Source organism: Lacerta agilis, chromosome 15 (assembly GCF_009819535.1).
Source record: "Lacerta agilis isolate rLacAgi1 chromosome 15, rLacAgi1.pri, whole genome shotgun sequence".
Classification (NCBI taxonomy): Eukaryota; Metazoa; Chordata; class Lepidosauria; order Squamata; family Lacertidae; genus Lacerta; species Lacerta agilis.
Genome location: NC_046326.1, coordinates 43,114,671 through 43,127,921, shown reverse-complemented (window position 1 = coordinate 43,127,921; position 13,251 = coordinate 43,114,671). Strand labels below are relative to the sequence as shown.

General features: G+C 56.4%; 1 protein-coding gene across 1 annotated transcript in view; it reads right to left on the bottom strand.

Moving 5' to 3' along the window:
- The window catches only part of DPH1 (diphthamide biosynthesis 1), a 34,934-nt gene extending 24,072 nt beyond the window's left edge, over positions 1-10,862 (bottom strand). Inside the window, exons 1-3 of the mRNA XM_033172205.1 lie at positions 10,710-10,862; positions 7,955-8,018; positions 1,357-1,478 (exon numbers count right to left, since the gene is read on the bottom strand). Of these exons, the coding sequence (XP_033028096.1) occupies positions 1,357-1,478; positions 7,955-8,007 (175 nt within the window). The 5' untranslated portion in view covers positions 8,008-8,018; positions 10,710-10,862. The remainder of the gene's footprint in view (positions 1-1,356; positions 1,479-7,954; positions 8,019-10,709) is intronic.
- Between the last annotated feature and the right edge of the window lie 2,389 nt (positions 10,863-13,251).

The following is a 13,251-nucleotide window of genomic DNA, read 5'->3' as shown; positions in this document are numbered from 1 at the left end:
GCTAACTGTGAGAAGCTCCCAAAGGCTGCCCCAAGGGACGCAGGCTGCCCTTTAGGTGTACCACTTGGCAAGGGTGGGGTGTCCCTGCATAATGCAACCCCCCCCCCAGCTTGCCCTGCTCCTCTTGGCACATGGAAAATCGTGGTTGGGGGGGGGGCGGAGAGGGAGGTGTGTGTGTGTGCAGAATACAGACTGCTCCTCCTTTTGCAAAAGCAGTCTCTGACCTGGAAAAGTGGCAGAGGGTTGCGGGGGGGGGGGGAGAGGAGAAGCCAGGAAAAGCGGGAATAAAATAGGTAAGAAAGATTCCTCCCCACTTCAAATCCTCCTGTGCCAGGGGGTCTTACAGCCTCCTCCTCACTCACCCGCTTCTCCCCACCCCTTCAATGATCTCCCACCCACCCCCACTCCATCACTGTGACCCCCCCCAGCACACACACACCCAGCAACAGCCCTAGCAACAATGCCAAAAAAAAATCACAGAGATGGGCCAGAGGGAGGAGAGAGGATGAAGGATCAGGGAAGCTCCACCTCCCTCCCTCCGGGGTGATAATTCTGCAGATCCACCTTAAAAGCTAACATGGCCCCCTTTTCCCTTTCTATCTCTCCCTCCCTCCCTCTCCCTCCCCCTTTCCTTTCCTTTCCCTGTTATTTTGAGCCCGGATTCCATCCTGGGCGGACTTCAAAGTTAGCAGCATCTGGGACAGCGCTGCAGTTGCCATAGCAACAGCATCCAGAGAACCGTTTCCGCCTAGGGAGATGCAAGGCAGCGGCAGCAGCCAGCCAGCCCTCCTCTTTTCGGGTTTCCTGGCCTCCCCTCCCCCACCCAGCCAAGCCTTCCTCCTCTTCCTCCTCCAGTGCAGCAAAGCCCCCCCCACTCTAACCCAAAATACTCTCCATGGGGCAAAGCGGGGCCACAGCCCGTCCCCAGAAGCTCCCGAAATCAAGGACACTGTGAAAAAAAGGAAAAACAGGAGAGGAAAGGATGCAGGCAGGCCAGAAATAATCCTGCCCCGAAACTCCAGAGTTCCCTTTATGTTCAAAGGCTGCCTTTCCTCCAAGGAGCTCAAGGGGGCGCCCAAGGACCTCCTGCCCACCACTCCCTGGTTTGTCCTCACTGCAACCCTGCGAGGAAGGCCAGGCAGAAAGAAAGAAAGAAAGAGAGAGAGGGAGGGGGGGAGAGAGGCTGTGACCCACCCAAGGTGACCTACCCAGCAAACTACAAGGCCGAGTGGAGATGTGAACCCCCAGTTCTCCCAGTTTCCCCAGTCTGGCACTCTTTAACTGCCACACCACGACTAGACCTCTAATTCCCGAGCGGAGAGACTGGCCCAGGCCCGGCCCTCGTCTCCTTCGTACCCAGGCAGCTGTGGCCGTAGTGGACCAGGAAGTCGGCTCCCAGCGCTCGGGCGGTGAAGTCGTCCACGCAGCAGGCCCCGTAGGTCACATCGCCCATCACCACGGCCTCTGCCTCTGTGAACCTGCGAGAGAGGAGAGGAGAGGAAAGGGGAGGAGGTGGGCTGAGGAAAGAGGGAGCCGCTCTGCCCCACTTCCCAGCTGGGGAACAGCGGCAGGTGCAGCGCTGGACCGGGGAAGACCCAGACGAATCCTCACACGCTCGAGCCAGTCGCCATCTTCTGGCCTCAGTTCTCCCAGACGGGAAATGGGAACAGGCCCATCTTAACAACCTCAGAAGGGTCCATGGCCCATCCGGCCCAGTATTCGGACAGTGGCCAACCAGATGCCCCAAATGCGAAATCCGCAAACAGGATGTAAGCACAAGAGCTCCTTCTCCTCCTACAGACAGAGCGCCACCATCCTGGCTAGTCGCCCATCGATAGGCGTCTCCTCCTTCATGAGCTTACCCAATCCCCTTTCACAGCCATCCAGGTTGGTAGCCATCATTGTGTCTCCTGTGGGAGTGAGTTCTACGGGTTAACTCTGTGCTGTGTGAAGAAGCCTTTTGATCTATCCCGAATCTTCCAACGGTCAGCTCTGCCAGATTCCCGCGAGTTTCTAGGGGCTTCTTGCAAGGGCAGCAAAGGGGAGTGTTGTGACTCCACCGTTGCAGGGGGTCAGACTGCATGACCCTTGGGGGTCCCGTGCAACTCTACGATTCTAGGAAGAGGCCACTGGGGCTGCAAGTTAGGAGGAGAAGCAGGATGGTCAAAGGCCACCCCACACCCCTGCAGGGGAGGCAACCCCAACCTCTCCCTCCACCAACTGGAAGACCCCTGGCACGCTGCCCCCTCCCTCCGCTGCCCCAGCAGCCAGGCCACTCCGCCGGAGATGTCAACATGATTAAACTGGAGTGTGCTAATCCACCTCCTCAATTGGGGAAAGCTGTTTGCAATTCAGGGGATTAGGCGCTCATCAAAAAATGAGGCTGCGCTTCTCAGAGGCAGAAGATGCAGGAGGAAGAGAGAAGCAGGAGAGGCAGGCAGAACACCCACACCCACAGCTGGCCCCACAGCACCAGAAAGGGGGCAGCCCCATGCAGACCTTGCGCTGGCTAGAGCAGGGTCTGCGGCCTGCAGGAGATCTCGCTCCCCTGGACGGAGTAGGATAATCATATACTGCTCATGAGCAGCAGGAGCCGACCAGTTGCAGGGGCTGACGCTGTGGGGCAGGATGTTTCCCACCTCTGCACTCTCCTGCGTGACGACTGGTCTTCCCATTCCACAGACGGAGAAAACTGAGGCCAAGGGAACGCGGCAGAGACGGGGGCGTGAAGTCGCAGCGAGAGTTTTAAGGGACTCCAATGATTCCCACATTGCACGTGGGAACACTGGTGGCCGAGGGGGACTGAGAGAGCTTTTAGTTGCTGTTGTTGTTGTTGTTGTTCAGTCGTTCAGTCGTGTCCGACTCTTCGTGATCCCATGGACCAGAGCACGCCAGGCACCCCTATCCTTCACTGCCTCCCGCAGTTTGGCCAAACTCATGCTAGTAGCTTCGAGAACACTATCCAACCATCTCATCCTCTGTCGTCCCCTTCTCCTTGTGCCCTCCATCTTTCCCAGCATCAGGGTCTTTTCCAGGGAGTCTTCTCTTCTCATGAGGTGCCCAAAGTACTGGAGCCTCAACTTCAGGATCTGTCCTTCTAGTGAGTACTCAGGGCTGATTTCTTTGAGAATGGATAGGTTTGATCTTCTTGCAGTCCATGGGACTCTCAAGAGTCTCCTCCAGCACCATAATTCAAAAGCATCAATTCTTCGGCGATCAGCCTTCTTGATGGTCCAGCTCTCACTTCCGTACATTTAGTTTCTAAGGACTCCTAAACGGAACCTCCATGGGCAGAGCCAGTCTACCTTAGCATGAGGGAGAACAAGAGCGGGAGAAGGCTGCTGCTCTCAGGTCCTGCTTGCAGCGGGTTCCCTTTGGGGACATCTGGGTGGCCACAGAGGGGCTTCTTCACGCAGCACATGGATAACCTGTGGAACTCCCTCCCATCGGAGGCAGCGATGTCCACCCACCCAGATGGCTCGAAATGCTAATTAGGGAAATCTATGGAGGAGGAGGAGGAGGAAGGAGGAGAGGGCTCCCAGGTCCTGCTGATGGTTTCGCACTGGGGCATCTGGCTGGCCAGGTTGGGGTCTGGTGGGCCCCACTTTGGCCCAATCCAGCTGTGGCCAGCTGCTCTTCTGATGCCATCTGCGATTATCTGGGCGCTGCAGGGCAAGGAAGCCAGCTGGATGCATCAAAGCTGCACGCGAGGGCGCCAAGGCCCTGATCCTCCTGCCCCTGCAAGAACCTGGCCGTCGCCCCCCCACTGCACCCACCAAGGCAGGCAGCACCCGGCAGGCCAGGGACTCCCCCGTTGGCGGCGGCTGCAGCTGCCAGTGCTCCCGCCGCCCCTGCGGAGAGGGCGCTTCGCAGTTCAGCTCCACCGGTTCTTCTCCCGTCAAAATGTCACACGATAAACAGATCATTAACTCTGATTGGAGAAGGCCGCAGGGCACTATTCTGCTAACAGCCTCCCTCCTTCCTTCCTTTCTGCCTTCCTTCCCAGGGCGAAAGGCAGGCGGTGGCAGAAGCAGCAAAGGGGGGGGAACGGGGGAACGGGGCTGAGGGGAGGGGGGCAGAAGTGCTGCGTTTGGGGCTGTGGTGGGGATCCAATGCGGACTAGCACCTGGGAGAGGTCAAATCCCCCCCCCACTCAGCCTGACCTCCCTTGCAGGGCTGTTGTGGGGATCAGGTTTGCGGGGAAGAACTCTGCCTGCCATGTTGGGAGAGGTGTGTAATCTGCTGGGGGGGGGCAGGGAGAGGTCTTTCAGTTCTGCTGCAGCTCAGGCAGCGACTGAGGGGGTGTCGTGTTTTTTTGGGGGGGGGGCTGACAGACAAAGCGGGAGAGAGATTTGGCGGCTGGGCCACGCAGGTGCCAGACTCCACCTGCGAGAAGGCTGCAAATTTGGGAAGCCGGAAATAGCAGCCGCCTTCAAGCCACGGCAGCAGCATCGCCCTGGCTGGGCCCGCCTGGGAAGCCGAACTCTGCAGCTCCGCCAGAGATCTATGCAAATCCGGCAGGACGGCATTTGCATGCGCTTCTCCTTGTGAGGAGGGGGAGCGAAGGAAGGATGCTGCGCCATCAGCCCCGGAGATGTGCCCAAACCCACCTCCGATCCCACAGCTTCAGCCAGCAGTTGCCCTTCCTGGGACCGCCTAAAGGGCGAATCCCTCGCTGTTTCTTGGAATCACAGAATTCTGCATTTGGAAGGGACCCCCAAGGGTGATCCAGTCCAACGCAGGAGCCGCAGCTCAGGAAGCCTCCGTAGAGCTCAGTTCCTGCCAGAGAGTTGAAGACAGGAGACTGGGCTCTTCTGATTATGAAAACTCCCAGTTCAGGGGCAGTCTATCTTGATTCCTGTTCTCCGAGGGGTATTTGGCCCCTGTGACGACTGGACTCAATGGGCCGCTGGCCTGATCCAGCAGGCTTATGCCCTTATGGAGGGAGGGAGGGAGGGAGCGGTGAGAAGGGCTCCCAGCCCCCCCCATGCCAACTCTGTGGGCACCTTGGCATGCGAGATGCGCCACTCTGGCTCCTTTGATCCTCCTTATCTCCCCCCGTCCTGGTTTGTTCTGGGAGTGGGGAGAGAGGGCTTTAAAGTTTCTGCCAGAGAGGCTCCTTTCATGCCCAACATCTCTGCCAAGACCGGAGACTTGCGCACGCCGCGCCGTTCCTGGTGAGTTGGCCTGGCGCACTCTGCTTAACTCTCACCCGCCTGATCCACAGAGGGCCCCCGCCCTCTCCAGGAGAGAAGCAGCCGGTTCCAAGGGCAACATATCCAGGAAAGAGACAGAATACCCGTCCCAACAAAGCACCACATTCGAATCCTGTGTTGGGTTTGGGCTGTGTCAGAATGACGGGCTGGGAGAATTCACACCCACCCAGCCTCCACCCCCACCCACCCTGCAAGGTGGGCAGCTCTGCCGAGCTAGGAAGATGGCACCCCCCATGACCCCCCCTCCTTCCACGCACCCACACCTCCCCCCCATGGCCTCCTGAATATTTTACTCAAGAGTAATCTCTGGAATAGATGTTGCATAGGAAAGGTAGGGGATGGGGGGGGGGGTGAGAGATACAGTAGAGAGAAAATGCAGCCGCCGGGACGCTCCCTCCCTTGCATGGCAATCACCGCAGGAAGCCAGGCGGATCCGAGGCCGAGTCTGTCCGCTGCTTTGGCAGAGCGGCTACATCCGTCCGCCCCCCCCCCCAGCACCACACATGGACACCCTCCCCGCGCCACCCCCAGAAAGACTTTTCAAGGCAGGGGGCAGGGTTGGCTTGGAAAGCAGGTTGGAGGAGGGGGCAAAGAATGGCTACTAGCCGGGGTGATGGCTGTGCTCTTCCGCCAAAGGCCAGGGATGTTTTTGGGTACCAGTTGATAGAAACCGCAGGAGGGGAGGGGGTTCTGGTGCCCCCGCTTGCGGGCTTCCCATTGAGGCATCCGATCGGCCACGGGGAGGGGAAACAGGAGGCTGGACCCGATGGGGCCCGATCCAGCTGCCAGGCTCTTCTTCAAGAGGGAGGAGGGGAAGGGAACGGAGGTTTGTGGCTTGCTGGTTTGGACTTTTTCCTCATTTAAGAGCGGCAATGAGGGGCATTTAAAAGGACTTATGCCACTCCGTTTGCAATCTCTGGGAGGTTGGGTCAAGGGAAACATGCGGGCAAAACCTGGCAGGTGCCCTGAGGTTTCTGCATGCAGACCAACAGAAGCCACGTCTGGGTGGTAGAGTGCCTTTAAAGCTGGAGGTTCCACCAAGGCAGATAAGTGGCTGCAGTTAAGGCCTCTCTTCTAGGGGAAGGGAAGCAGCCCTGAGCAAAGCACGGGACCAGCGGCATTTACAAGAGAGCAGCCCCCTGGTTGGGGCAATTTGGCCCTGCGATGTGCCCCCCCAGCCCCCTCCTCCTCCTTCTTTTTCTTCTTCCTCCTTCTCCTCCTCTGCCTGCAGCACCAAGGATCAGAGGCAGCTGCTGCCAGGGAAAGTCATGCTTCAGGTTTCATTCAGATAAAAGGATCGCCATAATCAGCTGCCTTTGAAGTCGGAGACATGAAAGCGGCCCCATGCTGGGAGGGAGGCCAGCTCCCTTAAAGGGCCAGCAGCACACCAGCGGGGGGGGGGGGACTGACTGCAGCTGTGGCAGGAGGGAAGGAAAGGGGACCTCCCCCCCCCCCGCAGGCACCCACCCTCCTTAAAACAAGACCAGCCGCTGCATTGGGCCAAAGGGGGACCATCTAGTCCATCCTCCTGTCATCACAGGGCCCCTAAGGGACCCCCCCTGAGCAGGACATGGAGGCAACAGCGACTCTCCCGCCCCCCAAACCCCAAAGAGCTGCTGCCAGCCAGTGCAGACAGCACTGAGCAAGATGGGACAATGACCACCTCAGCCTCCTCCATTCCTGTTTAAGCCAGCCCCTCACTTAGAGTACTGGTTGGGTGGTTCAGTGGCAGAGACCCTGCTCTGCATGCCAAGCTCCCGGGTTCAATCCTGCGCTAGATGGGCAAACGGCCTGACTCAGCAGAAGGCAGCTTTCTCCACGTTCCCTTTTAAATGGACACTTTATTCAGGCCAGGTTTGTTTTGGGGGCAAGAGAAAGTACCTGCGCCACAACGGAAAGGTATCCGAAAGAAGATGCCCTGCAGTGGTAGATCCGGGCAAGGCTTCCTTATCACGCCAGTCCCGGAAAGGGAGTGGCAAGGCCACACCTTGTGGCCCCTAGAAGGGGGTGGCAGCCTGGCCACAGTCCTGCTCCCTGGTCTGGACACAGGGGCCCCTCCAGACAACCCCCTCCCACTCACGAGGCCACCCAGCAAAGGTGCCAGGAAGATGAAGAAGGGCTGCATTTTCAAACGAAATGAAAAATAATAATTGGCAGCCCTGCAAAGGAGTCTCTGCAAACAGGGGCAGATCCTGTCAGCTCCCCGTTTGGCGCAGAAGTGGCCGCCCATAGGAAGGGACCGGACACCTGCAGTCGGGCCACTGGCTCATCTAGCTCGGTACAGTCTGCACTGGCTGGCAGCAGCAGCTTTCCAGGGCCTTCCCCTAAAAAGGACATTTCTAGTCCCTCGCAGCTCTGCAGAAAGGACTGGTCTAAGCAGCAGCAGCAGCAGCAGAGGAAGATGATTTCTACTCAGATAGATTGTGGCTCAGTGCCGTCTGCACTGACTGGCAGCCACGGCTCAGCCCTCCCTGGAGATGCAGCCAGGGGCTGAGCCTGGGACCTTCTACATGCAAAGCAGCTGTTCTCTCCCCACTGAGCTTGCCACTTGCAAGAATCTCTCTCTCCTGTGCCCACGGATTACTCTGAGAAAACCATTTATACCAGGGTGCATTATTCCTGCCCCCCCCAAGGCCAAGTGCACCCTCTCAGGGTCCAGCCCACCCATTCGCAATCCACCCTGCTCTCAATCCCCGCCAGGGGCCAGTCCATGTTTGACCTCTTTCTCCCCTACTCACCTCTCAATGATGTCTGCCAGGGTGCAGGCGAACATGAGGAGGCCTTCGGGCATCTGCAGCGCCACTGAGAGAAAGGAGGGAGGGACACGTGTCACAGAGGGCCTAATTCACATCCCCGGGAAGCTCATTTCCTCCTCCCTCCTCATCCATTTTCCTTTTGTGCTGCGTCTTCTCATATTGCAACCCGGACGGGGCAGCAACTATCTTTTGCATGTGCGATTTTGAAGCAGTTCCGTGGGCCTTTTTCTAGCAGAACAGCAGGATAAAAATATTCTCAAAGCTGAGGGTCCTAGGACCTCCACATTTCCGGCCAAATTCTCACCTCGCACCCCTGCGCAGAAGACTGGAAGGGGGCTTCTGAGCAACCAGAGAGGAGGCTGTGCCCCTTCTCCCCCAGACCCATCACGGCACACCGGGGTGAGGTGGAACAACCTCTGGGCATGCCTTGAATGCTCCCTTTGCAGGGTCCTTGCACGAAGCATTATGGGATGGCTGCATCTCCAATGCCGGTGGCTGAAACTGGCCTGGCTGCCGCTAAGGTGGGAAGAGGAACCAGGAGTCAAGGGGCTACTCCAGCCGGACAAGAGCTTTCAACCCAAGGCAGCGTGGCCGAGTGGTTAGAGTGCTGGGCTAGAACCCAGAAAAGACCAGGGTTCAAATACCCTCTTGGCCATGAAGCTCACTGCCTCTCAGCCTAGCCTACCGCACAGGGTTGCTGTGAGGATGAAATGGGCAGAATTATGTGGGCCACCTTGAGCTCCTTGGGAGAAAAAGTTGGGATACAAATGCAGTAGAATTAATAAACTTCCTCTGGGTTTTCCATTCATTCACAGGCAGAGAAGATGCAGCTGGATCAGGCCCAAGAGGGGCCCTTCTCGTCCAGCATCCTCTTCTCACAGTGGTCAAGCAGGTGGCCTGAAAGGGAAGCCCACAAATAAGACCTGAGAGCAACCTCTAGTATTCAGAGGTAGACTGTCCCTGGGCATGGAGGTTCTGCCACCACAACAGACCTCTCCATAAGAAGAGCCTGGTGGATCAGGCACATTAAGTCTTCTGTTCTCACAATGGCCGAGCAGGGTGCCCCCAAGGGAAGCCCGCAAGCAGAGCCCTCTCCCCTCCTGCGGTTTCCAGAAACTGGCATCGACCGAGGAGGCAGAGCGTATCCATTGTGGGTTGTGGCTTCTCCTCCTCCATGAATCTGCCCAATTCTCTTACAAGTTGGTGGCCGTTGCCGCCTCCTGCAGGCGCGAGTTCCAGAGATTAACCACGTGCTTCGGGAAGAAGAAGCCCTTCCTTTCGTCTGCCGTGAGCCTTCCATCCCCGCTCCCCATCTCTCCCAACGTGGGGCCCGCTTGGCGGAGGAGCTTGGCTAGCTGCCCTCCCGAGGCCCCTCCCCACTCCCCCCCCCAGCCGCACAAGCAGAGGCCTGGCTCCGCAGCCCCGCCTGGCAGAGCTCCCAGCCCCGTCGGCAGCTGACTCTGCCTTGTCCGATCCCATTACCACCCTGACAGGGAGGCTGAGCATCGGGCCGACGTGACTCTTGCTTGGGCAACGGATGCACGCAGCCGGCTTGTCTTGGCACGGATGGCACCAGTCAGCAGCCGCTGTGCCAGGCCCTGCCCCCCCCCCCGGCAGCCACCGCACACACAAGCCAAGGTCTGCCACCCTCGCCCCCCCTCCTCAGAAACAGGGCTTCCCCACAAGGATGCACAGCCCCAGAGGGGAGGCTGCACGGCTGTGGGAATGTAAGAGCATCAAGCGCCTGGCTGCAGGATCAGGCCAGAGGGGTCCCATCCAGTCCGGCCTTCCCCCTTCACATATTGAAAACGGCTCTCAGCTCTCCTCTCAGTCTCCTCGTGTTCCCCTCCCAGAGCTACCACCCCCAGAGTGGTTCAACAGGGAACCCCGGGAACCGTAGAGGGCTCTCTTAACCAGTGTTTTTCAACCACTGTTCCGCGGCACACTAGTGTGCCGCGAGATGTTGCCTGGTGTGCCGTGGGAAAAATTGAAAAATTACTTTATATATAGTCAATATAGGCACAGAGTTAATTTTTTTAATGTTTTCTAATGGTGGTGTGCCTCGTGATTTTTTTCATGAAACAAGTGTGCCTTTGCCCAAAAAAGGTTGAAAAACACTGCTCTTAACAACTCGGCACCCTGAGCAAACTACAGCCCCCAGGACTCTCTGGGAGAAGCCGTGGCTGTCTAACAAGCGGCATCAGAATGCTTTGGCACCAATGTGGCCAGGGGGACGGGGTGGAAAGTCCCGGCTTCCTCCAAAGAATCCTGGGAGCTGTAGTTTGTCAAGGGTGCCGAGAGGTGTTAGGAGATGCCCCCAAGGCAGCCCAGAGAGCTGCAATTCCCGAGTTCCCTGTGAAGGGGGATGTGGGAATTGTAGCTCTGAGAGGGGAGAGGGGTCTTCCATCACCTCACAGCACCCTGAACAAAACTACAGCAGGGGGCCGGCCCACTGTCCCTCAGACCTTGTGGGGGGCCGGACTATATTTTGAAAAAAAATATGAACGAATTCCTATGCTCCACAAATAACCCAGAGATGCATTTTAAATAAAGGGATACATTCTACTCATATAAAAACACACAGATTCCTGGACCGTCCGTGGGCCACATTTAGAAGGCAATTGGGCCGCATCCGGCCCCCAGGCCTTAGTTTGGGGACCCCTGTTCTAGATGACCCTCGGGGGTCCCCTCCCAACTCCACAGTTTTGCCATCTCCCCACCTGGCCAAGACACTCACCCCGCTTCGCCTGAGCCTGCCGGATCCGCCACACCGTCTTGTGGACCTCAAAGTTGTAGTTGCTGGGGAGGGACACCACAGCTGCCTGGAGCTCAGGGTCCGAGAGGATCTCTTGCGGGATCTGGTGAGCCACCCGGCGGGGGCCCCGGCGGGCTGCTGCAGTAGGAGGAGGGGGAAATCAGCAGCCAGGTCGGGATCGAGGAACCACCACAGCCTCTCTGCTTCCTTCCCTCAAGCTGGGTGGAAGCGAGAGAAAGGCACTTTGCACATGGTTAGAGGTCCCCTGCCTGCTTCATGCGTCCCAGGGCTGAAAGCAAGAGCCCAGGTGGGCGACCAGAGCAGCTCTTCTTGATCAGGTCAGGGGGACATCAGGCAGGGCACAGAGGCAGCAATCTCCACAACCCCAGCCATTATTTGTGAATTTTTATTTAATTCATCTAAGAAAAATTGTATTCTGCTTGACTGTAATAAACCCTCTATGCAGTTGCCAATATCAACAACCTCAGATATGCTGATGACACAACCTGGATGGCAGAAAGTGAGGAGGAATTAAAGAACCTTTTAATGAGGGTGAAAGAGGAGAGCGCAAAATATGGTCTGAAGCTCAACATCAAAAAAACTAAGATCATGGCCACTGGTCCCATCACCTCCTGGCAAATAGAAGGGGAAGAAATGGAGGCAGTGAGAGATTTCACTTTCTTGGGCTCCATGATCACTGCAGATGGTGACAGCAGTCACGAAATTAAAAGATGCCTGCTTCTTGGGAGGAAAGCAATGACAAACCTAGACAGCATCTTAAAAAGCAAAGACATCACCCTGCCGACAAAGGTCCGTATAGTTTTCCCAGTAGTGATGTATGGAAGTGAGAGCTGGACCATAAAGAAGACTGATCGCCAAAGAATTGATGCTTTTGAATTATGGTGCTGGAGGAGACTCTTGAGAGTCCCATGGACTGCAAGAAGGTCAAACCTATCCATTCTTAAAGAAATCAGCCCTGAGTGCTCCCTAGAAGGACAGATCCTGAAGTTGAGGCTCCAGTACTTTGGCCACCTCATGAGAAGGGAAGACTCCCTGGAAAAGACCCTGATGTTGGGAAAGATGGAGGGCACAAGGAGAAGGGGACGACAGAGGATGAGATGGTGGGACAGTGTTCTCGAAGCTACTAACATGAGTTTGGCCAAACTGCGAGAGGCAGTGAAGGATAGGCGTGCCTGGCGTGCTCTGGTCCATGGGGTCACGAAGAGTCGGACACGACTCAACGACTGAACAACAACAAATGCAGTTGTTGCCTCTAAGCTGGTATTCAGAGGCCGACTGGCCCTGAAGCAGTGCTAGAAACCCAAATATATACAGTGGTGCCTCGGTTTACGAACTTAATCCATTCCGGAAGTCCGTTCATAAACCGAAACCGTTCTTAAACCGAGACCCATTTTCCCTAATGAGGCCTCCCGCCGCCGGCTCCCTTCCACTGTTTGGCTTATGTTTGTAGACCAAGGTAATGTTCGCTAACCAGAACACTACTTCTAGTTTTGCGGAGTTTGTATACCGAATAGTTTGTAAACAGGGCTGTTCTTAAACCGACGTACCACTGTAATCTAGTCACCAAATGGCACCTTAAACCCAGGCTGCAGTCACCACAACTGAATTTCTAGGCACCATTTTTTCCTTTTCCTGTTTGCAATGGCGTTTCTATTATTATTATTATTATTATTATTATTATTATTATTATTATTATTTTCATTGCTATATGGCTTTTACAGTTTAAAGAACAAATGTCAGAGTGATTTGCAACACATTAAAAACATCAAACAAAACGAATCCAAGCTTCAAGGAAAATATTCCAGCTCCTTCTCTAAGTGGCACTTTGCCTTCCCCAGTCGCCCAGGGCCAAGGGCATCCAGAGATCTCCACGTGGTCACAACTGGACCTGCGCCAGCCCCAAATGCGCCTGGCACTGGGCTAATTTCTAGCACTGCCCTGAATCTTTGGTTCCCTTAATCCACCACCCAGAGAGCCATTATCTTCCATCCCAAAAGAGAATTGTAAAGTTGGGAGGGACCCCTAAGAGTCATCTAGCCCCACCTCCTGCAATGCAGGAATCACGGCGAAAGAATCCTTCAACCTCTGTTGAAAAGTCCCCAAGGAAGGAGAGTCCGCCACCTTCCACCTTCCAAGGGAAGGGGCAAATTTGGTCCATAAGATCCAGGAGGGAGGAACTCTGGCAAGTTTAGGGGGAAAGGAAAGATTAAGAGAATGCATAGGTGGGGGGCACCCTCACCTTCCCTCTCAAGATGGGGGCTCCCCTAGGGCAGGGAGCAGAGGAGAGATCTTCCCTCCTCAACACACACACCCCGTGCTAGTATTTTGGGCAGATGAGGCAAGAGTGCCATTTGGGGACGTAGGGTGAAATCTGAGTCACCTTTTAGCAGGGTGCTTGGCACCCTCCCACGGTGGCAGGGTGTGTGTGTGTGTACATGGAGCTGCCCAGAAAGGGCTGGTGGGCATCGATTGCTTCAGCTGAATGCCAGCGTCAGAAAGGGCA